At 39.6% G+C, this 27,364-nt stretch overlaps 1 protein-coding gene across 2 annotated transcripts in view; it reads left to right on the forward strand.

Annotated features, from left to right (window-relative positions):
- LOC119647705 (tyrosine-protein kinase Abl) overlaps positions 1–22,988 on the forward strand; it is a 30,988-nt gene extending 8,000 nt beyond the window's left edge. For both annotated transcript variants that reach the window (XM_038048789.1, XM_038048790.1), the window contains exons 2-8: positions 15,482–16,004; positions 16,060–16,475; positions 16,533–17,119; positions 17,200–17,332; positions 17,394–17,511; positions 17,576–17,649; positions 18,051–22,988. In XM_038048789.1, coding sequence (XP_037904717.1) covers positions 15,482–16,004; positions 16,060–16,475; positions 16,533–17,119; positions 17,200–17,332; positions 17,394–17,511; positions 17,576–17,649; positions 18,051–20,215 — 4,016 coding nt within the window. In that variant the 3' untranslated portion in view covers positions 20,216–22,988. The remainder of the gene's footprint in view (positions 1–15,481; positions 16,005–16,059; positions 16,476–16,532; positions 17,120–17,199; positions 17,333–17,393; positions 17,512–17,575; positions 17,650–18,050) is intronic.
- The last annotated feature ends 4,376 nt before the right edge of the window (positions 22,989–27,364 follow it).

Consider the following 27,364-nt stretch of genomic DNA (forward strand, 5'->3'; position numbering starts at 1 on the left):
ATTTTTTGATGAATTCCAGAAAAAATCGGATATAACGAACCCCTTATGCACAACTCTGTAAACAGACTCTTGTGGCAACTCAGCTAGATTAAAAATTAAAAAGGTTAAATCCAATCTACAACCCGTTATTGACGAAGCATTGCTCAGGTGATATAAAAACCAAAGGAGTCCCAATACTCTGATAAATGTACCGATTTTACAGGAGAAAGCAAACGATTTTGCAAAATTATTGGGTAAAACAGATTTCGTGGGCTCAGAGGAATGAATTCAATGTTTTCGCGTACGTCACGGGATCGTTCCCGGGGAGCTAGCTAGTGTTTCGTCAATCGTAGTTAAAAACTGACGAATAGTTTAGGTAAAGCTCCGAGAAAATTATTGAGATAACCAACTTTATAACATTGATTAGGCAGGGGTATTTTTCAAGATTACACCTGACGAAACTCTCAAATTTAGAGGAGAAAAGTGTGGGGTAATGAGCAAGTATAGGACAACAGTTTTGGTTGGAGCAAGTATGGCGGGAGCAAAGAAGAATCTGATAGTTATTGGAAAATATACTCCAAAACTCTCTCTCCAAACTCTCACACATGCAGTACAATATGAGAGTAATTCCAGGACTTGGGTGATATCTATTTTTTTTTTTAAAAATATATTCGAAACTGGGATCGGAATTATTGTCCAGCATATCCTGCTATAATGGATCTGAAAACCATTCAACTGGAATTTTTGTCACCGAATAACATCTACAGCCAATGGATCAAAGGGTTATAAAATCTTTAAATGCGAACTATAGGAAATTACAAACTCTAAAGATAATCAACTCAATTGAATCCAACGACAATATGAACATTGATTTACTTGACGCTATCTTGTTAGTTTCTAAAACTTGGGAAAGAGTTTGTACGAACTGTGTAATAGTAATAATTTTCACTCTGGAAATCCAAGCGGTAGCAGACATGAATCCGGTATCGGGTTGTTCGCTGGCCTATATGATGTTGCTGGACAGTAGGAGAGATATCTTACTGATCGGATAGTAGAAATACTGAGTAACCCGCCTGAGAATTACCGATGAGCATTAGGCTACCTTCAAAAAGACTCTTTTTCTCGGCTCGTTGGCCACGTCCCGAAGGGACGTCATAAGATCTGACTGCTTGTGAAATCGTGGAAGCGGGCCGATGAACGGAAGTAGTTTAAGAGAGAATTTGCTATTGCGCTGATGAGGGAAGCGGGGGAAGCCATATAACGCAATGATTTCAGAAGTGTATACCGCATCACGAAAGAACTTGCATTTGATCGCAAAGATGTTGATGGTCCTGTGAAAGATATTAACGGTTGATTTCTCATCCACGGTGACAAGTAACTGAAGAGGTGGAAAGAATACTTCACTACAGTTTTTAATCGTATCAAAACCGGTGAAGTTGCTCCGTTTGCGAATGAAATGAATAGTCACCGTTCCTCCAAACGGAAGAGAAACCATTTCGGCCATCAATGCATTCAAATGGAGTAAAACCGCTGGGGTTGACGGTCCCCCCGCAGGGTTATTTATCGCTGCATCTGGAATTACTGCAGATCTACGACTTCCACTCGTACGGAAATCATCTTGTTTTCGACGACTTTCTTCATGCTGCCTTGTCCGGAAGACGCAGAGATAATCAATCGACTATGAAATATTTCATTAAACACCTCGATTATGCTGATGACACCTGTTTGCTCTTTCATCGGGTCCTGGGCCTTTGCCAAATGGCTGGATTTGGGAAGAGGGGCAAGTAGATTTGAACTGAAGATAAACGCCAAGAAAACCAAGGTTCTCATCGCACGCTCCATTTCAGCATCGATCAATTTGTATATCTAGGAAGCGTGGTTTCTGCGGACGATGGCACCGAACTGGGTGTTGCCCGATGCATTAACAGCGTAGATCCGTTTTCGTTGCCTTGTCTAAAATAATCTGGAAATGTGGTTATATACTTATATTCCATATGTGTATATATGTCTGATGCAGGTACGAACATTTACCTGACACAAGCACAGAAGAAGAATATGTCTTTGTTTCCAGTGCTTTCTCTTCACAAAATAATTCTTCAGGCTTAAAAATATCTTTCGAATTTATTATTGCATACTTTTTTGCCTACATCTGTAACGTCTTTTAATTTTCTTATGGGACTCTATCATAGACACGTACATGATCACTAAGGTGCTAATATTCGCTATCCAGGCGAATACTAAGATTTCGATACAAAAAAAATTGTGTTCACACTTGGAAATACAGATATTTATCTAACAGAATTCGTATTCGTACTCGTAGATACTTATTGACTTTCGGACGTGAGAATATAGCCGTATTCGTATTCACTTGTATAAATACCGAGATTTTCACTTACGAGTGCATTCGTATTCATAGAAAATCATCGTACGATTTTTTTCGTATTCGTATTTACGGATACAAATATGTCCAACACTGGTCCCAAGGGCATTTGGTGCAGAACAGTAGAGAAGGGTGTGCAGGCATCTCAAGTAAGCGCATTTCAAGTAACCACGAACAATAGCGCGTGGGTGTACTTGACGCGCTATACTCCAAGAAATGGTAAATGGCAAATATATATACAGCGCGTTCCATTTATGATGGGAAAGAATGTAATGATGGATAGTATCGCTTGTTTGAGGAAGATTGATCCATGGAAAAGGCACTCCATCTTTTACCGTTACAGAATTATAGCGTTTTTCGTGAATAGTGTCAAAAAGTTTGACCTTCTCCAAAAATCACAATTTCCGACTCTCCCCATTTTCGGAAACGACAAAATTTCTTATAAATGGATTAGTAGAAGACAACTACATATTTTTTTACTCCAAGATAGCAGTTTTATCTGCTAAATTATCATATCCGTAATAAAAATCAATTCGGAACGCTGATTTGTTAATTATAATGGTTTAACAATTGAATCCCACAAGGCGGAAAAGAAAACTCAATGATGTCATTGAAATTGACACGTGAATGGACAATCCTTCAAGTTACTTTATGTTTCGCGGCAAATTCTGACGAACGAAAATAGAACGTACATAGGTTCCTGACGCAAAAAAAATTTTTTTCGCCAAATATAGTCATGTAGGGTATCAAATGAAAGGTCTTAATTAGTACTTTTCGAAGGCCGTCTTCGTTTTGACATTTATTAAAAAGGCGGGGAGTGGGAGGGGTGCAAAGTGATGATTTCTTTAACGAACCCATTCTCAGAAACTACCCATCCGAAAAATCTGAAAAAAATCATGAAGCTGCGTCTATATGGTGCCCAGGCCTCAAAATACTCTCCCTATCGATATCTGTTCAAATTAATCGATAGTAATATATAGTAATATACTATATATTACCATATTTTTGGGAAAATTGAATAAAACCCGCCTTAAGTTTATCCCAGAGTTATAAAAGTTGGTAGTATAAAATATAATATGAGCCTATTATCTCCAAGTTAGATCAAAATCATACTATTAGTAACAAAGTTACAGTAACTCAAACTTGTTTTTACCGTATAAATTTACAATCCGAAGTACTAAGTCTGACATGCTAAATGCATATTCTTAAAGGGCTACGTACAAATGGGATAGTTCTACACTCAAATATACTCACACAAGAAGCAAACAAAACCTTTGTTTATATCTGTTGTAGGTTAAATTCTTCGCATTTGCTAATAATATTAAACTCAGAGTGTCAAGCGTATGAGGTTGACTATTATCAATACAGGGCTTTCCATCAAATGATTTATTTAAATCGCTTTCTAAAAACTAGAGGGCAATTGAACTTTGAACTATGTGACACGGAGCTGTCATGCACTTGTCGCTCCTCACATCTTCTTCTTTTTCTTCAGTCTTTGTCACGTCGTGGTCGGTTTCGCATTTTCTTTTATCAAACACCTGATCTGGATGTAATCTCGAAGCTTTTAAATCCCCATCCAGCGTATCAGGCCACGGTTGTTTCTGCCGGCCTTTTGAACACTTACCGTTGACTTCGATGTTCAGACCAATATTGGCAAGTGAATTCTCGTTAGCGCGAATTACGTGACTATATCATCGAAAACGCCTCACACGCAGTTTTTCCACGATCGGTGCAACCCCATATCGATCGCGGATATCCTCATTTTGGACGTGATCAAAACATGTCAGGCCACAGTGTAATGCAACATCTTCGTCTCCATTACCGCAAAACGCCTTTCATTGTCTTTTATAGTCGGCCAACACTCAAAACTATAGCGAGTGGCAGACGGACGATATTGCTGTAAATTTTAGATTTGAGACGTTCGTTGATACTTCGATCACAAAGAACACCAGTTGTATAATGTCACTTCATCCAGGTCGCATTAATGCGTGAAGCAATTTCAAAACGCAGTTCTCCATTGCCTGATAACATTGACCCGAGATATTTAATTCGCTCAGTCCTGGGCAGGTTATTGGAGCTGAGAGCACTGAGCAATTTAAATATTTCGAGTCAATGCTGCCAGCCAATAGAGAACTGCGTTATGCTTCTCACATAGGGAAACATAAAACCTTTTATACCTGAAGCGTCAAGCTTCCGGTTTCCCAACTTGTTTTCTTTTCAGGGGAAATAATACTTGGGTTCCACAAAGTTTGACATTAAAATCAACAACCGCTAAAAATTTATTACGAATGTAACCGAATAATTCTGCGAATTCTTGCGATGTGATTTTTGAATATCAAGGAGTAGTACACTACATATATGTAAAAATAAAACTAGGTAGCTTTCTCCTACTACAATATATTTTAATAGTTAGTAAATACGTATTTCGAGAGCTACTTACTCTCTTCCTCAGTACTTAAGCTACTAACTACAGATATGGTTGTTTCTCCGTGGGCTTTTGGTAATCAGTTCTATGTAGCTTTTTGAAATTAAGAGCAGTATTCCTTTAGGGCGTAGTGTCTAGGCTTGTGCTGAGTAGTACCTTTCGCATTACAGTAACAACCCTTCTCGAGCAGATAAGTTGGTTTCTCACGCTCCGTACTCTATATAGCATGTTTCGCATATCGTAATATAAATCATGTTGTGGTTTCTGTAGGGGATTTTAGGAAATGTTCAAAATGCTGTGGTCGAGATTGCTTTCATGAACTTGCACTTACATTGGCGTACGTTGTTTAACGGGTAAAGTAGAACTGTATGTTAAATCAAGCTCGGATGCATGTGGTTTGCAGGTTTTTTTATGTAATATATTGTGATAAGTGTAATAATAATGGTAATTGGTTAATTGTGGCCGCGTTGGTAATGAAGGTTTGCTCTTTTTCATACATAGGATAGGTTTCCCTTATTTTGCATTTTCGTGCATCCAGGTCTAATTTAACCCAGTAATGTAATTGAGCTATCTGGTCGCAATTTTTTATATTATAAACAAATTTTATGACATCATTTTCTAAAACAAGAGCTTTTGTAATGTTTTTGGGTCTAGGTTAAGTTGCAACCCTTTCAAGAACATTACAAGTTGTTTTAAATTGATAATTTTAAAAATGTCTACCTTTCTTTTTAAACTTGATTATTTATTAATTTCCTGTAGTTTGGTTTGTATTTTGGAATGTGTTCTTTGGCCCTTTGTTCAACATGGACTTAGCGCTTTTATGCGACGGGATGTGTCCGGATAGTGGTTATAGCACAAGGCTATCGTACGAAAGGTCGCGGTTCAAAGGATTTGTATCGTGATTTGACATCGGATACCAGTCAACTCAGCTGTGAATGAGTACTTGAGTCAAATCAGGGTAATAATCTCGGGCGAGCGCATTGCTGACTACATTACCTCCTACAGGGTACTGTAGTGTACAGTTGCGGTCTTGAATTAAGTGCTCTAACACACTTCAAGGCCCTGATCCAATATGGATTGTTTCGACGATTATTATTATTATGCGACGGGAGACATCAAATTCGGTCCCAGCGTCGGCAAAAGTAATAAATTGTTCGACACCACCGATGGTTTAGCAAATGTTGCCAATAAGAAGATTCCGATGACCAGTCACACTAAGAAGATTCGTTTTGTTAATGTCCGATTCTGCTTACCTTTCTCTCAAATTCCAGCGCCATTTGGCTAGCACTACCTGCACTTGTGGAGTTTACTCTGCTCCCAACTGATGAAAATGAGGGAGTTCTGCTGGTCGTCGTGGAGGACCAAACATTTTGCTCTGTTTAACAGACGCTATTTTGTAAAGAAAAAAAAATGTCAACAATAATTTTCTTTTCGCAATTTAGAAGAGTTGCTTAATCGATTGGTATATTGTGTATTAAAATTGAAATATGTATTAACTGAAAAATTTTGAAGAAACCCTTTTTTGGGCCTTCTTAAGTATCCCGAGTTTTTGATTAGGTTGACGCCTAACTAATTATTCATAAATTAGGCTTAAGAACCATGATGGAGCGCCTCTTGACATCCACATATCTTACCCAAAATTGAGAGATTATTCCCTCTTTTTCCATCTTCTCTTCCATGTAGAATCTAACCTTGAAAATAAAAGAGATTTTGCTCATACATAGGGAGGCCTGATTTATATTGGAGAACCTCTTCTTCCACTCAGATGAACCTTCTCTCTTCAGGAGTTTTTTTTTCAGATAGCACAGCGCCTGAGGGATGGTAGGATGATAGGAAACAGAGCTTTCACATCGAAGGATAGTAGCATTTCATCGTTTGTTATTTTCTTCAGATCTTCACGGATCCGTTCGATGAGCTCTCCCCTTCGCCACAAGCTTACTTTCGATACCAACCGTTTCACTAGTTTCTGGGTTGACGAGAATATTATCTCCTCCATTTAATTCTCAGATTTATAAAGATCGCGGCCGTGTGTCGAATCTCGGGCGGGTTCTTCATATCTAGTGTCGTTTGCAGAGCAAAAAAATGTTCACACTGCTCGATTACAGCCCGATTACGGAGATGGCCTGTATTGGATTTGAGGGAGAAACGCACTCTTCTCCTACGAATAGACTCAGTAGCGGCGCGGAAGTGAAGACAGGCGACTAACAGATGATGGTCCGTTGGAGATTGACCAGCACCCCTTTTGGTACGCACATTCAGGGGATAACTCCTTAATCTACTGCTGTTTGCGGCATGTTCAATCGAATTTGATGCTCGTTGTGGTTCAGTCGAAATCCAATTGATTTGGTGGCAGGCTCTGTGGAACAATTTGGCTGATAGTGAATCAGTGAAATATTTCAAAATATTCAAACCTTTCCCAGTTGTTACTATCACAAGGGCTATGTCATTGTCGCTGGATTTGAAGAAAGTGAGTATTCTGAGTTCCCTCGATACCGAGGAGCATTCGCACATTTCAGAATGCAATCAAAAAACGATTTCAATAGCATGTAGCTCCGTGTTCAGCCCCCATCCGAAACATTTTAGACGTTTCAAAATTTTGCAGATTTTTGGCTGAGAAATTTCGATTGCTCTTTAGTCGCGGTTCCCCGGACCGAGCTGAATCCAGTCAACCCGTTAGGGAGTGCCATCCCCATTTGGAGTGGCTCTTGCCACGGAGCCTCAGCGGAGGCTATCTGGTACCATGGGAACCGGGATGGCTCTGTGAGAGTGTATGTTCCAGGAGAATTCCTGGGAGTGTGTTCACGCCGCGGTTTTTTGCAATTGACTCCTTTGTGGGAGTTTCATGGTGCTTGTGCTCATATCGCGGACAGAGCTCCTCGTGAGCTCAAGCATGGAGTTGCACTGTACAACTCGAACGCCGTAGCCCTTAATTGCGGTGTTAGATAGGCCTCGCATCCATTGCTATGCGTGCTAAGACGGGGCGGAAAAGGACCATAGGAGTATGCCTACACGGCAGCTACCCATTTTAAATCCCCAGAACCTTGATTCTTCTTTAAACATCTTTTGCGGCAAGCAGAACATACTTTCAGTGTATTCCTAAACCCAAACTCGTAGGGCGATTGAACCATGGGGTAAAATATTGGTGACATACGGATTTTCTCTAAACTCCGTACAACAACAAAACGTCAGATGCAATAAAATTATTATTTTATTTTGGGGACCTTTACGTGAATGTCTAGGAAGTTATATGTAGGGCAGATAGGTCGGTATCAGTGGCCGCTCCGACGAGCCCAATTAGCGATGAGGTGCGCCGTTTCGCCACATACTTAAGGCCATGATTGGAAAGAGAGAGAATAGCATAAGAAACAAAAGTTATATAGCGCCGATGTGCGCCTGCCCCAGGAGGGATGTGGCACTCCCTCCCTTCATATTATATTCTTTATTACTAACATTTTTATAACTCTAGGATAAGCTTACTCAATTCAATATACTATTATTAACTTAGTTTGAGCAGATATCAATATGTAGAGTATTTTGAGGCCTGAACACCGTATAGAGCTTCATGATTTTTTTTAGATTTTTCGGTTGAGCAGTTTCTGAGAATGGGTCCGTTAAAGAAATCATCATTTTCGACCCCCCGATTCACCTCTTTTTAGCTTGGTTCCCTTTCGTCTCTACGCAGCATACGTAACCGTGCTTTTCTAGACTCCTCTACCTTTCGCAGTTTGCTCTGGATAGATACGACCATAGAGTTGATCACATCCCAGTCTTCCTGACATGCTAATATTCTCCACACCAGATTCTCTGGTACCTCTCCTAGAGTCTCCTCTAGGTTCTTTTTTTCATCCACAAACCTTGGACTGTGGAAGAATACATGCTCTGGGCCCCCTGGGACTCCATCGCAGTTTGGACAATCGGGTGAGGTATCCAGTTTAAACCTAAAGAAAAGGGCGATATCCTCGACGCCCCGTGAGAAACTGAGTAAGATTATAATTAATCTCACCGTGCCGTCTCTCCAACCACTCCTTGATGGCAGGGATGAGCCTGTGTGTCCACCGACCCTTTCCCGAGCGTTCCCAACGCTTTTGCCATCTATTTAGAGATCTTTCCTTTGCGGCGTTCTTCGTCTGCGACAAAGGAGAGATAGACCTCGCATTATATATATTCGTCATCTCATCTGCCAAGATGTCAATGGGCATCATTCCAGAGATGACGAATGCTGCATCATCTGAGACAGTCCTGAATGCCGAGCACAACCTTAGGGCTGTTTTTCTGTAGACTGCGCTCAGTTTGTTAGCGTTAGATGCAACCTGCAATGCCTTTCCCCAAACTGGAGCTGCATAGAGCAGGATCGAACCACTACCCTAGCTATAAACAACCTTGAAGCATGCCGTGCCCACGTTCGGCATCATCCTTGCCAGGGGCACACTTGCAGTGGATGCTTTATCATAAACATACTGCACGTGTTGCTTATAGATAAGCTTCCCGTCTATCATCACTCCCAAGTATTTGATGACAGGCTTAGAAGTGATGATATAATTCCCAATTGGAATACGGGCAAAATTTCTTTTACGGCGCTTGGTGATGAGGACGGCTTCCTGTGAAGGGTAATTCCTCTGCTTCAGGGCTCTGGTCTCCTTGATTACTAACCAGATTACTACTTTTAAATAGTCCTTCACATTTGGCATTCATTGACCTTCCCTCCGTTTTATCTTTCTTGATGTTTGGCATTGGCGGAGATCTCAAAGTTGACGAACTTCTCCTGAATGGATCCTTTCCCTGGTCGTGGAGTACCTCCTGCTGCTGCTCCTCTTGGATATGTGCGGTCGGTGTTGTTGCTATTTCTGTCCAGCGATCTGCTTTTAATTCATCCTTCTTCGATATTGTTGCTGGTGTTCTTGGTAGAGTGGTACTTCGCTTAAACACTTCCTTTTCCAAATCTAAAACACTTGTAGCATTAGATGCCACAGTGGCCAAGCTGTCCACCACCGAGGCACTGAGGTCGAGGAATATCGACGACCGTGAGCCCGCTTGCTTACTTCCAAAGCCGCCGGTACTGGGGTTCCGAGCCCCTGCACCGTAAGTTTCCTCCTTCTCACGTCTTCTATAGTAGTTTTATGTTTTCGGTATACTTCTTTTGGTCCGCGCAACAGAGATGAGCAAACACTAGGCCATACACAGTCAGAAAAGAAAAGTGCATGAACACATATTTACACATCAATAGGTATGCCCCAATCCGCCAGCTGGGGTCGCGTCTGATGGGAGAGAGAGAGCCACTCACTGATCTGTCCGTTACACGCATTTTTCTCGGAGATTGTACACCAAATTTGGTAGAAAGGTGGAAACTGTGAACGCTCACGCATACAGTGAGTTACATGCTTTTACGTCGAACTTAAGGGTGAGTCACCATACATGCAAAAGGGGGGTGTGCATTTTTTTCACCGAATATAGTCATGTGGGGTATCAAATAAAATGTCTCGATTTGTACTTGCTGAAGCTGGTCTTAGTTTTGACATTTGTTGGAAGGCGAAAGTGGTTATTCACACATAATATGTGCGTATATTATGTGTTACGTACGAATGGAGAAAATTCACACTCAAATGTCTTTATAAAAAAATACACAAAACCTTTCATACCTGAAGCGTCCAGCTTCCGGTTTCCCGACTTGTTTGTATATGAGTATGATTAACTCGAGACAGAAATATGTATTAGCTAGTTAACTTTGCGAGTAGTGTCCAATGGGATAAACATGTGTGTTCGTCGGTACCAGTGGCATTTACTTTAAGTACATATATATAGGAATGCTTTTGTGCACACGGTAAAGTGCAAATACGTGAATATCCCTTAGATCAATTTGGATGGGCAATGTTTGTTTATTTAGGATTAACACAATATTTATGTCTTTGATATATATGTACATATGTAAATCTGGAGTTTTGCAATTAATGAAGGAATATTTTGCATTTCTAGCTATGTACGAATGAGAAACCCTATACAGAGAGTTCTTCATATAAGATGAACAAAAAACCTTTATACCCAAAACACCCAGCTTCCGGTATCCGGAAGCACTCGCCCGAGATTATTATCCTGGTTTGACTCAGGTACTCAGTCACAGCTGAGTCGACTGGTATTCGACGTCAAATCACGATACAAATCACACTGCCATCAGTGAGATTCGAACCGCGACCTTCCGTACGAAGCCTTGTGCTCTAACTACACAGCTATCCGGACACACAATTCACAATTCAAATAAAGCTTATCATTTATTACATTTTGTAAACTTACAGCAAATCTCCACACAAACGAAAAGATTATGCACACCATAATATATAACATGATACTAGAAACTTCGGTAGAAATCCTACTATTAATAAGAAAGTCATAGTAGGCCAAAATTGTCTCTTTTACATAAATTTACTGCCTGTGTGTGTTTGATCCGGGGGGAAGCACTTAAACCATAGTGCCCCATTGTACTCAATTTCCTCGTATGATGAAATATCCCAGATACTTTTACGTATCATTACAGGACGGGCACATATCGTGTTTACAATTCCTATTGTGAACATTTGCCCACAATACCTCTGCAAGTCTTCCTGCTTTGCAGTATGTTTGTTAGGATCTGACAGGAAATGTTTGGTATGCCAGGTTCTGCCACCTGTCAGTATAGGAAGCTTGTTCCCAATTTTTGAAGCGAGTGTTACTAGCACTCGAATTGCTGCTTCTGTTCTCGACATGGGGGGAAATTGATCCCTTTTTTACTCAAGTACCTAAAGCACTTCCACCGTATTGAATATGTAAATTGAGTTCAATCGGTTTCTACACTCCTAAACGATTTTCGAGGTGTTCAAAGGACTATTCAACGCCCGTAATGCAGCCTAGCGCTGCAGATTGCGATACGCGTGCCCTTCAATCTTCAATTTCCATTGTTTCCCCATAGATCTAAGTGAATTAGCCTATAAGCTGCTCTCATTGCAGGGCTATATATTTATATATATATTAGGTTGTTGCACATGAAATGGCCGATTTTGCAATCAAGTGAAGTTAGTTGCGATTTGCTGTATCAAACCACCGCCAGTTGGCGCTGTTGGTGTTGGATAATGAAGTATAGATACTCCTAAATTTAACAAAGGAGCCATTTCAGTTTTGACCATCGCTGTGATAACAGTGAATAAAAAGGAAAAAAGGATGTAAAAGGGCCAAAAACGTATACTTTTTCTGTATGAGTTCAAACTTGGTCATAAAGCAGCAGAGGCGACAAGGAACATTAACAGTGCATTTGGAGCTGATACGCTAAGCGAACGAACCACACGGCGGTGGTTCGAAAAATTCCAGTCAGGCGCCATAGACCTCCAAAGTGAGCCACGTGGACATCCAGGACCATCGATTGACAACGACGAGCTGCGTTTGCTAGTTGAATCCGACACACGTCAGTCTGTGAAAGACATTGCAGAGAAACTGGCCGTACACTATTCGACAGGTTCCCATCACTTGCAACAACTTGAAAGATGAAAAAGCACTACAAATGGGTTTCGCATGTCTTTACGGAGCAAAACATGGCGCTTCGAATGGAAATTTGCAGTTCTTTACTCTCCCGTAACAGAAACCTTCCACCCTTTGAAATGTTCAAAGGACTGTATGGCAGCTTTCACTTTTTAATTGGTAACAACCGCTCTCGTAGTGTTCCAATCCGCCCTGCAGTACCTTCGAGGTGAAGGATTTGTAAGAACCACCCCCTTCCACTTCTATCACCTGTTCTCCCGTATGGTGTATTTCCAAGGGAGTCTGTACTGACTCCAGTCTGGAGTTCGTGAAAGTACTATCCGGTTTTCAAAAAGAGTTCAACTTGGCCGACTCATCATGGAGCCGACTCATTTATGGAGTCTACACAACCTTGAAGTATCCCTTTCACCTTCTACACCTGGCTAAGGTAGTTAGAGCGCCGCGCTGTTGTAGCAGAACGTCGCGGTTCAAATCTCACAGGTGGCAGAGGGATTTGTTATCGTGACTGAACGTGGTATCCGACATATCCGAGATTATTACCCTGATTTGACTCAGGTACTCATTCACAGCTGAGTCGACTGGTGTCCAACGTCAAATCACGATACAAATTCCACTGCCACCAGTGAGATTTGAATCGCGACCATCCGTACGACAGCCTGACATTAAGTGGCGATTGAAATTGTAGGATATTAACATCAAATTGTATCATAGATGCAAATAATTTTATATTTGAAAATGGCTTGCCTTGTTTCCATGATTAGTTGTTCGGCAGTCACTTTATTTTGGTTTATCTGCATGAATCCCATTTCTTTCCACAATCTGCCTTGGATATTTTTTACGAAACATTTATTGCCATGCCATTTATTTACTCCAATTCGACAAAAAACCCTTAAAATAAACTCAAGAAATCGTATCCAAGACCATTTCCGCATTTACATCCCTTATTTACAGAAAATGTTTCCGAGTGAACCGGCAGGTGCATGTAAAAGCAAAGAAGTATTATGTCCTTGCTCAATAGAAAGTTGCTTACTCATTTTTCTTTTTAAATTCATACTGCTTTTGTTGCATATCAAGCGTGGTTGCATATCAAGATTTCATAAACCCAATCCAATTAAGCAAAAATTATTAATTACTTCGCATAATATACATTTTGATAAAAATGATGAAAAAATGATTACTTATTGCGAGTAGCAACGAGTAGTTTACTAACTTTTTCTCCAAAGGAGACGGGAATTTTAAGATATCTTGACCTAAACAAGAATACAGCAACAACACATAAAGGTGAAGACATAACATATATAAAAATAAATTTGGCCTAATTTACTGAATTCTACATCCCTTGGGCTATATTTTCCATTGCAAACATTTATCGTTTAAATAATTTTAACGCAATATTTTATACTGCAGAGTAAACGTTACGGAGCAGGCACAGAATAGCAAAATTGATTTTGAAAAAAGCTAACTTTCAAATCTGTCGCAAAGTAACAGGGTTGGGTTAAAAAATAAATTACCATGCACTTTAGGTGGGCTATTTTGATCATCTTCTGGCACACAGGTCCTAACCGCCCCGTAAGCGTGGAACGTACGGAGCACAATAAAGTTTGTCCCTACAAATGTTTTGGTCTTACGCTTCTTGCGCGCATTTTCGTTGACAGAATAATCTGCTGCGTCTAGTGTGCGTCTCACCGGAGGTATCAATTTATTCCGAAGTTTCGCTTCCTTGTACGGATTTCTCTGGACATTATCTTCACCAGCTTCCCATTCTTCTATCCCCCCTGGTAAGAGTGAAGGTGAAGAAGGTTCTGACAGGCAGGATTCAACCTGAAGTCGCCCCTTCTTGGTGGATTACGGTTGGCTTTAGGCAATATTATCGCGGACGAGCGGATCGTAGTCGGCTTTCCAGTTTCTCCCAAGGTGAGAGTTGCCATATTTTCCTTTCTGGTTAACTGCGCTCTACGCACTACATGCAATGCATTGAGTTAAAAAGCATAGCTTCCACAGATTTCTGCATATCATCACAATGTTGATTTTAAACAAAACAATTTTAGCTAATAAAAGGAAAAATTCTCCTCAACATTTTCTGACGAACAACCTCCAACCTTTAATTTCAATTAGACTTTGGAAGATGCTAACTGCGTAATCGAAGTGTTGAAAGAGAGGTATCATTGATAATTAAACCCCTACATGTCCCCCAGGCAAGGCATCGTAAATTATCACAGAATGAAATAAAATAGTATCTATGACGGAAAACACCTTGAGAAATTCCACAATGCAACACTAAATTTTACCTCGACATAACACGGTGCGATGATTGAGAGGGTAGGGCTCTGGGTTCGAATCCCAGTCGTCATGGGTATCTGTGTTCGTCTTGTGTTTGTCTCGCCGTTGTGAGCTTATCATTTGCATAGCGTTAAATGAAACTGAAGCACAATATAACTGTGTGTATGCTCCATATTCCAGCAAGGAGTGAACAAGAAACACATATAGCACGTAAGATTTCCCAATGTCGTATCCCGCTTTTTCCTTATGTTGACACCCCAGATATACTCTTTGTTAGTGCCGTAGAAACTTCTTTCGAAAGCAATAAAACAGGTGAATAGCGAAAGTCCACGATTTTCCATTTCTAATCCATCGCCAATTACGAATACCATTTTTAATATTGCTTGTGACGACTTTGTAACAATCAAAAATAAGGCCTATATTTAAGGGTGCAAAACCTGCCATTAATGCTCATAAAAATAAACCGTTACATAAAAGCATCGAATTCAATATAAGTATGTATACATACATATGCAGCGTTTCATAATTCCCTAATTTGCTCCGAATTTCATAGAAGATTTCCAAATAAACTGTACGTGATTTACTTATAAAGGCACTTTGGAAGAGAATAATGAGCCCTGAAAGCAATGGTCGAAAAGCAGATGGTTATAAGATGTATTGGAAATTGGTACAGTAGAGCATAGAGTACCGTAGCCCATAGGATTGTCTCAAAGTGGAAATAAAATCAATGAGTGTTTGGAAACAATGGTCGGATACGATTGTTATATTGAATAAAACGACAACTGAGCACGAACGTACATTGATTATCCACCAACGTCGCGCTAGTGAGTGATTCCGTCGTTTCGTTTTTGAAAATGCAATTTACAAAACTATTTTGAAACAGATTCGTATACTTAAAAGCTTAAATACATTTTTAGAAGCGCTACTTCAGTCGCGACCACTTCCCAATATTCCGCCACCTGGAACATCACCCGCTTTGACTGATACTGATATCATTCTACAAGACGGGTCAGTACATGCGGCGCAGAATTCAAATCCTGGAACAGGTTCTCTATCCGGTTTTGAGAGCGCACACCGTTGGACTTCGAAGGAAAATTTGCTTGCTCCAGGACCAGAAGAAGATGATCCACAGTTGTTCGTAGCGCTATATGACTTTACAGCAGGAGGAGAAAATCAACTGAGTTTGAAAAAAGGGGAGCAAGTGCGCATACTGTCGTACAATAAATCTGGAGAATGGTGTGAAGCACATTCAGACTCTGGGAATGTGGGATGGGTCCCATCAAATTATGTAACGCCGCTTAATTCGTTAGAAAAACATTCTTGGTATCATGGTCCGATATCTCGAAATGCGGCAGAATATCTCCTTAGTTCCGGAATCAATGGTAGCTTCCTAGTTCGTGAAAGTGAAAGCTCCCCAGGACAAAGAAGTATCAGTCTGAGGTGAGAATAATGAGGCAAAGCTTATGGTATATCTTGATAAATATTCGTTTTGCAGGTATGAAGGGAGGGTTTATCATTACCGCATTTCTGAAGATTCTGAGGGGAAAGTGTATGTAACATCAGAAGCAAAGTTTAACACGTTAGCTGAGCTAGTGCATCATCATAGTGTACCACATGAAGGGCACGGCTTAATAACGCCGCTATTGTATCCTGCACCGAAACAAAATAAACCAACGGTTTTTCCTCTCAGCCCTGAACCAGATGAGTGGGAAATTTGCAGAACAGATATAGTTATGAAACATAAGTTAGGTGGCGGTCAGTATGGGGAAGTGTATGAAGCTATCTGGAAACGATATGGCAATACAGTGGCTGTGAAAACACTGAAAGAAGATACAATGGCACTAAAAGACTTTCTTGAAGAAGCTGCTATAATGAAAGAAATGAAACATCCGAATTTAGTTCAACTGATTGGTAATGCATGATGTAAGCAAATGAACTAAACCATAATTCGATAAATATATATTTCAGGTGTTTGCACCCGGGAACCACCTTTCTATATTATTACCGAATTCATGAGCCACGGTAACCTGTTGGATTTTCTTCGATCAGCGGGTCGTGAGACTTTAGACGCCGTAGCTTTACTTTATATGGCAACACAAATAGCATCGGGTATGAGTTATTTAGAATCTCGGAACTATATTCACCGTGATCTGGCTGCAAGGAATTGTTTAGTCGGAGACAATAAATTAGTCAAAGTGGCCGATTTTGGTCTTGCAAGGTTAATGCGTGATGATACTTACACTGCTCATGCTGGTGCCAAATTCCCAATAAAATGGACCGCTCCTGAAGGATTAGCATATAATAAGTTCAGCACGAAATCGGATGTATGGGCTTTTGGCGTTCTTCTATGGGAAATTGCTACATACGGAATGTCCCCATATCCAGGCATTGATTTGACAGACGTTTTTCATAAACTTGAAATGGGTTACAGGATGGAGAGGCCACCTGGTTGTCCACCAGAAGTATATGAACTCATGCGTAATTGTTGGCAATGGAATGCCCAAGATAGACCGACTTTTAAAAGTATACATCACGATTTAGAGCATATGTTTCAGGTAAGTGAAAATTGTTGTATGTCAGTTCCCAAGTGTATAACATTTGAAGGTCGTTAATTATACTAATTTTCATGCAATAGGAATCTTCCATCACGGAGGCTGTTGAGAAACAATTAAATGCATCACAATGTACATTGACTCCTCAAATGGGTAAAAAAGCACAGATGAGTTCGCATCCAATCGCGCATGATCAATCGACTGTTAGCTTACAAGGTAGGTACTATATATCTTCTGTAAACAAATTGTAACCTATCCACGCTAAATTTTTCTATAGAATCCGGATCCTCTACAAGATTGTCTACGTTCTCAACTCAAGGAAAAGGTAACGTGCAGATGCGGCGAACAACCAACAAACAGGGAAAACAAGCACCGGCACCACCGAAAAGGACAAGGTATAAAAGCGCCAAAAAATATCCTCCCTAGAGCCCCTTTAACTAGGATGATATTTCTTTACAGCCTTCTTTCAACTAGCCGGGATTCAACTTATCGGGATGACGACACACGTAACATCGATGAACAAAATACTAATGGTACTTTCGATCATATTATAATGCATCAGTCGGTAGCTTAAAGTGAAATTCAATGGAAAATAATATAAAAGTTGGAAGGGGTTAATAGTCTGATGTATGCAAAGTATAACTGCTTGAGTGTGTATTCTTGCCGATGATTAGCGAAAATTTCACCTTTCTCTACAATTTCCCACCATATATGTTACCTTAGACAACTTGCTTTTAAAGCATTCCCGTGCAAATAACTCCTGTCATTAGTCAATAGTAACATAAAGCAGTAGCAAAACTATAAATGTTTCCCCCTTTGTCACGGGGAAAGCTCATGAAAGCATCGTGTGATTACATTTAGAAGAAACAATTAGCTTTAGCTCTGATAAACACTTTATATATTTGCTATTAAGTAATATATTTTGATGTTTCAGATTTTCATTTTGTCAATAGAACTGATTCAGAAAATGGAACTGCAGACTTACAATCGAGTTTAGATATGGAATTTAATCACAACAAACAACAGCCGGGTAACGAGCGGCAAAAAACGCAACATAGCTCCTTTAAGCGACCAACACCTGTGATGGGAAATAGAGGCTTAGAAACTAGAAATAGTAAGAGATCACCACACCCATCGAAATCAATAGAACATCGTCAGCACACATCTACAGTACAACAAATGACCGTGGGCGCTTTAGAGGTTATGAATGTGAAGCGTGCTATAAATAGATATGGAACTTTACCGAAAGTCGCTCGCATCGGAGCCTATTTAGAAAGCCTCGAGCAAAATGATATAGATTCAAACCAAGCAAGTAATTCCCTTAATCAAGAAACTGTACCGCCTCCGCCCCCTCCACCAATTTTGGCAGACGCAAATGGTATTTTGTCAAGGAATCACAGTGGTTATAAAACTCAGCCACAAATGATCAGAAGCAATTCTTCTAGTGGTGTAACAATGGCTAATAATGCAACTGCAAGTCTGAATAAACTTCAGCGACATAGAACTACCGCAGATGGCACAATGATAACTTTTTCATCATTCCGTGCTACCAGCAATAGTCCAAAACGTTCTCAGCAGCCAACATTAGCAGATCTCGAATTTCCTCCTCCGCCATTAGACTTGCCGCCTCCACCAGAAGACTTTGAATATAAACCAGACGCCGATCAGTATTCTGACAAGAGCATGCTACCTGCTTCATCGACGACTTTTCCACCGCCTACTCCTGTGAATGACGTCTCAAACACGGCTCCCAGCGTTGAAGAGGCAAGCTCGAGATTTGGTGTAAGCCTTAAGAAAAGAGAACCATCGACGGATTCTTGCAGCTCACTTGGGACTCCGCCAGAAAGCTGTGATCCTAACAAGCTAGAAATGAAATTAATGGCTGAAATAAAAGAACGAACAGAGCAGAAGAGGGAAAATACTAAAACTATCAGCGATGCGAATAAAGAACATGATAATTCTGTGGATCCAGTGTCGCAGTTAGTTTCAGAATTGGCGGAAAGTATGAATTTATCAAAACAAGAGAAAGACAGCAGGAAGTGTCAATCCGCCATGGCAAACAATTCGAGTTTGAATTCGGCTTTGGTGCAAAACACAGCGTCCTTCAAAGCTCAATTGAAAAAAGTTGAACCGAAGAAGTTTTCACATTCTCAAAATGAATTCAATGCAATAATTGATTTTAAATCACGTCTGCGTAAAGTTGATAACAATCATGAGTCGCAACAAGAAAGCGATGATATGAGTAACCGCTCTTGTGATAAAGACAACCAATGCTATAATAAAAAGCAAAATGAATGTTCAGATAACAAGCGTAAGGCACAGTTGCCTCAAAAAGAATTGAAAAAGACTGAAATAAAAATTGATATAATTCAGACGCAGGAAAAAAGCCGTGAAAATATAGCGGGCAGTTCTCTTAAGATTGATTCGAGCGAAGAAGATAATAAACGCCGGAGTACAGGGAGCATAAGCAGTTTGAAAAAGCTATGGGAAGCAAAAGAAGTTCCCGCGGAGTCGCAATCTCAACTATCACCGAAGCTTGGGTTGAAAAGTAATAATAGCAAGACGGTAAGCATCAGTGAAGACGGTAGCGAAGTGAATACAATACTAGATGAATGTCAAAGCAGTAACAAGAAGCCTGCAATTCCTTTGAAACCCACGAAACTTACTATCTATGCAACTCCAATGACTCAAAAAATTACTCAGAATTCTGACGCTAATGTGAACTCTAATCAAAATTCCATATCGCAAACAACGACAAACTTATCTGGTTCGACACCGCCAAGCAATCGTGAAGGCATTTTAGAGTTAGTATCGCTTTTAGAGATAAACTTAAAAATACCTATAAATTCAATTACGGCTTCACAGTGGCTTCAATTAAGTGATCGGTTAAATATTTTGCAAAACTCTTGTGTTGTCTTTGCGGAAAATGAATCAATGCCTCCTCATCTGAAATTCCACTTCAGAGAGTTGATAAATAGGGTCGAAACCCAGTCACGATCATTACGTTCTGCCGGAAATAAAAACGTCCAAGACAACGAACGATTGGTTTCAGAAATAAACCAGTCGTTAAAGCAAATATCAAATGCTTTGCACAGATAAATTGGCAGTATTCTCTTATTAACGAAGTTCAGTTTTCAGTGGAGTACACCTTATTTGATGATCGTTGTACGATTTTCAATCTAGTCAAAACCTTAGAACAGGTTCTATAAGATGAACGATTGCAGCCAGTTACAGCGATAATTACAACGGGTAAATTTTCCATATGTCTTTTGAAGTTTTATTAGGCAAACGACTAGAAGGAACTCAGGAGGTTTTGGAAAGGATATTTTTAATACCGTGTAGTAGTTTTGGACCCGATTGCTTGGTATGCAAAGGCAATTTACTACTATGTTTTTCTGTTCCCTTAACTAAGCTGTGATACTCGTAAAAAATGTTGGTTTTGATCTCTCTAAATTTGATTTTTTTTCTACTTACGTTCATCGGGCCCATCACAAAATGCTATCCAAATAAGAAACAAATAGTTGCACACTTGAAGTTCTAATTGAAAAAATGTAAAGTAATGTACACGGTGAGAGGGAATATATCTTTATTGTACAAGAAATACATTTTTGATAACTATGGGGTCTATGGGTTTGTACGCTGCTGATGTGGGGTATCATGATTACCAGATTTATGTTGCATCGTTTTTTTGCCTTCGGGAAAAAGTTCAAGGTAAAATGGTAAGAATTGGATTATCATTCCTCTGTTGAAGTTTTACCGTTGATTGATATTTACGCAGTTATTTTTCAATGACACCTTTTATATATTTTACAATCTTTGAGTCTAGAGTGTCATCATTATCCCGCAGAAAGTTAGCTTCTGAGTCTCTGGGTTTACCATAATGTTTTCGAAACAAACTGCCATTTCATTGAACTACCTAGAGAGAAGTGGTCAATAAGTGCATATCAAATGATATAGGCATTTCGAAGAGTTATTTTTCCAAGAGCGCACCCAATTTTAACTTAAAGTGTGATTCACTTATCTGTTCAAATATATTTATTTATTTACAAGGAATAGAAATCTCAAAATATAGCGTGACTCTTGATAGAATGAGAGACAAAATAAGATATAAAGTGTATTCAGCTGAAATATCGATGTCGTCGTAAAGATAGTTTAAGACATTCCATTAGGATTTTATCTTCGGTTTAACTATGGGGCGAGTCATATGCCCTGCTTATTAATTTAAATGACTGAGCTTTAAACTATACTTGAGGTGAAGACATACGACAGTTGCTTCGAAATCTGTTTTAGACCAAACAGTATTAGGGCATCCTAAGCTGATGCCAAATTATGATATGATCACTATTAATCCCCTGATTAAATTATGGCACTCGGTTGCTTAGTTCTTAATAAGCTTCGTATTGAAAACCTATCTCTATTATTCTTCCCTCCAAGTCACCATCCTATAATAAATAGGTTAGTCATTCATCCCGAGATTGTTTTTAAAAATGACAAGGACAAATTTGATACATATCATTGAAGATTTCAGTATTACCTGGTTTTATGATAGTTTCTTATCGGACTTATTTAAGTTCCTGTTGAAATTTATATTTGAAAATGGTTTATTTTTACTTATTTGACCGCGAGCTTACCTTACCATCCTAGAAGTGCATGCAAAAGCAGCGGTCAAACTTTAGCATTCAAAATTTATTCTTACCATTTGAGATTTTTCATAGAACATGTTTGCATAGAACAAATTTGATGCAACAATTGAAACATTTATTTTTCAGTTGATCGAAATACTCTTTTCAGCTAGAAATAGAACGTGATTCTATCTAATGGCATATTACTGTCATAAGGAAATATCAGATTTGTAGATTCCAAAGTCTCCACTCAGCAGGTACTTCCCCAGATTTATAAATACCTAAGATGTTTTGTGTAACGGTCGATGATTAATGGGCATACATCGTACCTTTTGTTTCCAAATACACTTTCCTGAATAAAAATTCTCGGAGCTGGTGAATCCCTTAGCACACTGAAGTCTGGAATTGTGAGCAATAAACATAAGCGATCATTAACAGCAGTTATTTTTTACAAACACTTTACTGCATTTTGCAGTGTTCATTGTTCAAAGGGAAAGAGTCAGATTTTTAATATTGTCGATCTCACATTATTACTTGAAGCATGATTATGTAATTGCATGTGTTCCAACAAACTATCGAAAATTCATTCCTTTTTCTTGTGATTTGTAACCCGATGAAATTCAGAAAATTTTGAAATTTGCTCAATTGAAAATAGCTTTTACTTAACTTTATGCAAAGTCATAAATGGCATGGGCATCTCAACGAAGCAATGGCTATAAATGCAATCGCAATATCATACTAGAGTTTCCGAAGATTTTTGTAAAACAGTCTGCGAATAAATTTACCTTTGTTTCTTAACTATATTTATGAGGGATAGTTAAGATGATGTTTCAGAAGCTAGTCGCCATTGTAATAAGAAGTATTTGCAAGTTTGGCATTATCTACAACTGCCTAGTACATGATATACCCGGACAACTAGAACCCTCGTATCGAAGTTAAATATTAAAGTAAAAAACTGCAATAGCCCGTAATCTTCATAATATATCTTAGTCATAATTACATATATGTCTAATCGCTTCGTAATTGTAAAAAGATTAAAAAGTGGAAAACTTTCATACCCAAAGATATTATATGATAGTAATTGATTGCAAACTCACTACTATATTCTACTCATTAAAGTAAAAAATTAGGCTTGCTCTTTTTTGTATGGATATAAAAAGAAGACACTCAAATATTTATTCTAAAGTATTTAAAGTACGATAAGCAACGATGTTTTTTACTATCAATAAATATAAAGAGAAAATAATTTCCACTCTGTATTTATTTTTCCGTATGGCATGGGGCTTGAATTTTCGGATTCAGTGTTGACTTCTTCGAAGACGATGAGCTTGCACCAAATAAATTCCGCTTGCTTAACAGAAGTGGGACCATGTTAAACCCCAACTCGATCTTTGGAAATTCCTTAAATAAAAATTGGATCCGAATCTATTTAACCAACTGCAAAGAAACTTTTTTCATTATCTTTATTGGAGTTTTCTGCTTTATTTGATTGAAATTGTATTCAAGAAAAAAATGCAAAAAATTGTATGTAGATTTAACTCAGAAACGGGGTCTTTTTTCAATTTTTACATCGTTTTATTCACAATATGTTACTAAATTAACTGAATGGAGGATTTATTGATTCATATTATTAATTTTATTGGTTGAAAAACAAAACCTTGACTTTATCAGGCAACAAACTTTTGGCCAGAGTTGGACATGTTTGCATTCGTAAATACGAATATATTCCTATTCGAATAAGTGAATCTTTTCCTATTCACATGAGTTTATATGAATACAAGTGTATTCATATTTTCGAGTGTTAGTGCGAATTTTGTTGTTTCATGTTTCCAAGTGCGAATTCTTTTTTATTCAAATGTTAGTATTCAGAGAGCGAATATTAGCTTCTTAAGGAGGTGGTCGGATTTAATATCCCAAAAATGGAAGAATTGAGAAAACTAAAGGGTAAGTGTAGATAAAAGAGTATGTACATATAAAATCGAAAGATAGTTGCAATTTTCAACAGTTGTTTTTTGAAGAGAATTCACTTGAAAGGAAAAACAAAGTGTACCTCTGCATCGTCTGAGTCTGCCTCAGACATCAGATAGACAAATGTCTGCATCTACCTCAGCTGAATATCTATTTCGGACAAAGTCTGGATCAGACAAATGTCTGAGTCTGCCTCAGACATCAATCTATCCCAGACAATAGGCAGATAGATGCCTGTGTCTGAACCAAACAGCTGGTTCCGCTTCATTGGATATTTAACTCACACAATAGGTGCAGTGTCACTTATGAAATACGCATAATAGTTAACTTTCTTTCGCCAATCCCAAATGTACTGGACTATTGTCCCGCTGACAGTGCACACATATATTTGTGCGCATCTCAATTCACCATTTCGGCTTGCAGTCAACACGCTTTTTTTATAAATTATAAACGACAGACCTAATATCCCATTTCGGATCATCTATATATGTTCCACTATTAGTACACATTTACATATTTGCATGCGTGCAGCTGCAAGCCAAAATGGCGGATAGTTTTCTTGATATCTGGTTCATCAAATGGCGAAATTTTATTATGGGTCAAAAGCAGTCTCCGTACTAAAATGGATTGTAATCGTGAAGTATAACGTAGGTTGAATTTGCCTGAAACTAGCGTATGTCGATTAAGGTGAAGAATTGAGGTTAAAAAGGACTTCCCCCTTCTTTTCACACCAAGGGCACAAAGGCGTTTACGAACTAGTGCAGCCCTCATGTGAAGAATTGAGGCCAAGAAAGAGGAGGAAGTCAGTTTTCACGCCAAGGGCACAGGGCATCTTATGATTTTTTTAGAAAATTACTGAACCTAGAAATATCATAAAATCACATTAGGAAGACGACAATATAATCGTTATCTAGCGTACTGTAAAAGTAAAATTAAAGGATTTGGATTTTAAGGCTTACCGACCCGCTGAGAAGCTCAAGCTAACATGTACGTAAAAGCAAATCGGCTAAGTGGCCGAAACAGTGTTCTGACCAAGATGTGAACTCCCAAGGTTCGGTTATTTCATATTTTTAACGAGTAGCATCATCACATTTTAATACAACCAAATATATTCCAATACTTATACTTTTACAAATCTATTTCGGAGTTGGATGCACGTTTGCAATTTTAGCAAAAACAGCTCAATTTATAGTGCCGTTGCAAGTCCCACTGCGTTATGTGAACTTAAAAATTATCATCATCAACGGGGCAACAACCGGTATCCAATCTAGGCCTGCCTTAATAAGGAACTCCAGACATTCCGGTTTTGCGCCGAGATCCACCTTTTCGATATCCCCGAAAGCTATCTGGCGTCCTGGCCTATGCCATCGCTCCATCTCAGGCAGGGTCTGACAAACTTTTCGGCTTGGGCCATCCTCATTCGGATCAAGTGACCTCAGCTCATACATTTCATTGTTATGCAGGGTAAGGAATCGTCCATTCTCATGTAGGTGGTCAAAAATTCTTGGAAGTATTCTTCTCTCGAACCCGGCCAAGACTTCGCAAATTTTTTGGTAAGAACTGAGTCTCCGAGAAATACTTGAAGATTAGCAACATCATTATCTTGTACAGAAAGAGCTTTGACCCTATGGTGGGACGCTCGAACAGTTTTTCTAAACTGAAATAGGATCTGTTGGCTGCTAACAATCCTGCGCGGATTTCATCATCATAACTTTTATCGGTTATCGACCCTAGAGAGGAGAAATTATCAACGATCTCAAAATTGTAATATCCTATCTTGATCAGTGCGATTTAATGTTGTTGGTTGATTGGTTTTTGGTGCGGGTATTGCCACCATATATTTCGTCTGGCCTTCATTGATGTACAGTCCAAGATCCCGCATCGCCTCCTTGATCTGGATGGAGGCACTTTGTACGTCTCGGGTCGTTCTTCCCATGATGTCGATATCGTCAGCGTAGACCAGTAGTTGAATGGACTTGAAGACAACGGTGCCTCTCGCATTTACCTCAGCATTACGGATCACATTTTGCAGGGCCAGATTAAAGAGGACGCATGATAGAGCATCCTCCGGTCTTAGATCGTAGTTGATGTCGAATGGTCTTGAGAGTGATCTTGCTGCTTTTATCTAGTCTCGCACATTGGTTAGAGTCAGCCTAGTCAGTCTTATCAATTTCCTAGGGATACTAAATTCTCTCATGGCCTTGAACAGTTTTACCTTGGCTATGCTATCATAAGCGGCCTTGAAGTCGGTGAAAAGATGGCACAATTGATGGCCATAGTCCAATTGTTTTCCCATTGTTTGCCGCAGAGAGAAAACCTGATCTGTTGCTGATTTGCCTGGAGTGAAGCCTCTTTGGTATGGGCTAATGATGTCCTAGGCGTATGGGACTGTCAGACCCAGCAAGATAGCAAAGAATATCTTATAGATGGTACACAGCCACGTGATATCTCTATAATTGCTGCACTGCATGATATCTCCCTTCTTATGTATGGGACAGATAATGCCTCTTTGCCAATCGTCAGGCATTGATTCGTTGTTGAGTACAAGTTGATGAACCGCTTAGTGTAATTGGTCGCCTCAATATTTAAGCAATTCCGCTCTAATTCCATCGGCTGCTGGCGATTTATGATTTTTAAGCTGGTGGGTTGCACGGGCTGTTTTTTCTATACTTGGTGGTAGCAGTATTTGTTTGTCTTCTTCAGTTGCTGTTCCAACTCACCGATATTCTGGTTGTTGAGCAGTTCATCAAAATACTCAACCTATCCCTGCAACATGCCCATTCTGCCGGAAATCAGATTTCTCTGTTTGTCTCGGCGGGATGAACATCGAGGTGTATAAGGCTTCATCCTGCTGACTTGTTGGTAAAACTTCCGCGGCTGGTGCAGTTGTACCCTGCACTTTTTGAGCTCACGGACCTGCATTCTTCCGTCTATAAAGTCGCTTCTCTGTTCGCCGGAGTTCGTGATAGGCCTCTGCGCATACCCGCGTCCTTTGAGGATGCCACATTATTTCCCCTTTATATGTGTTACGATGGGCTGTGTTGTGGATGACCTTAGTGTCAACTCTCACCTGATTATCAGAGGGGATTCTGGGTGGTGTTGTTACTCGAGCTCGAAGCACCATGCCAACGAGATAGTGATCCGAGTCTATATTGGTCCCTCTATATGTTCTGACATTCATCAAGGCTGAGAGGTTGCGGCGTTCAATCAACACGTGGAAAATTTGGTTCAATTTGGTCCCATCTGGAGAGGGCAGCGTTTGTTCCGGGACCGCTTTCCGCGCAAACCAGGTACTTCCAACAACCATTTCGTGTGACGCTGCTAATTGAATAATCCGCAGTCCGTTATCATTTGTATTTTGATGTAAGCTATGGGAGCCAGCGTATCGCCTGAATACGGGCTCCTTCCCTACTTGGCTGTTAAAATCCCCAAGTATGATTTTCATATCACACCTGGGACAGACTTCGAGGGTTCGTTTTACTGCCTCGTAGAATGTACCTTTCTCCAACTCTGCAGTCTCCTCTGTAGGGGCGTAAACGTTGATTAGGTTCCTAAAGTGGTTTCGCAAGTGTAGAGTGCATAGCCGTTCCCTTATGTTTTCAAACCCGATAACAGCAGGTTTCATTCATTCATTTAATATAGTTTTCAAAACTATCTA

The sequence above is a fragment of the Hermetia illucens genome, chromosome 2 (assembly GCF_905115235.1).
Source record: "Hermetia illucens chromosome 2, iHerIll2.2.curated.20191125, whole genome shotgun sequence".
Classification (NCBI taxonomy): domain Eukaryota; kingdom Metazoa; phylum Arthropoda; class Insecta; order Diptera; family Stratiomyidae; genus Hermetia; species Hermetia illucens.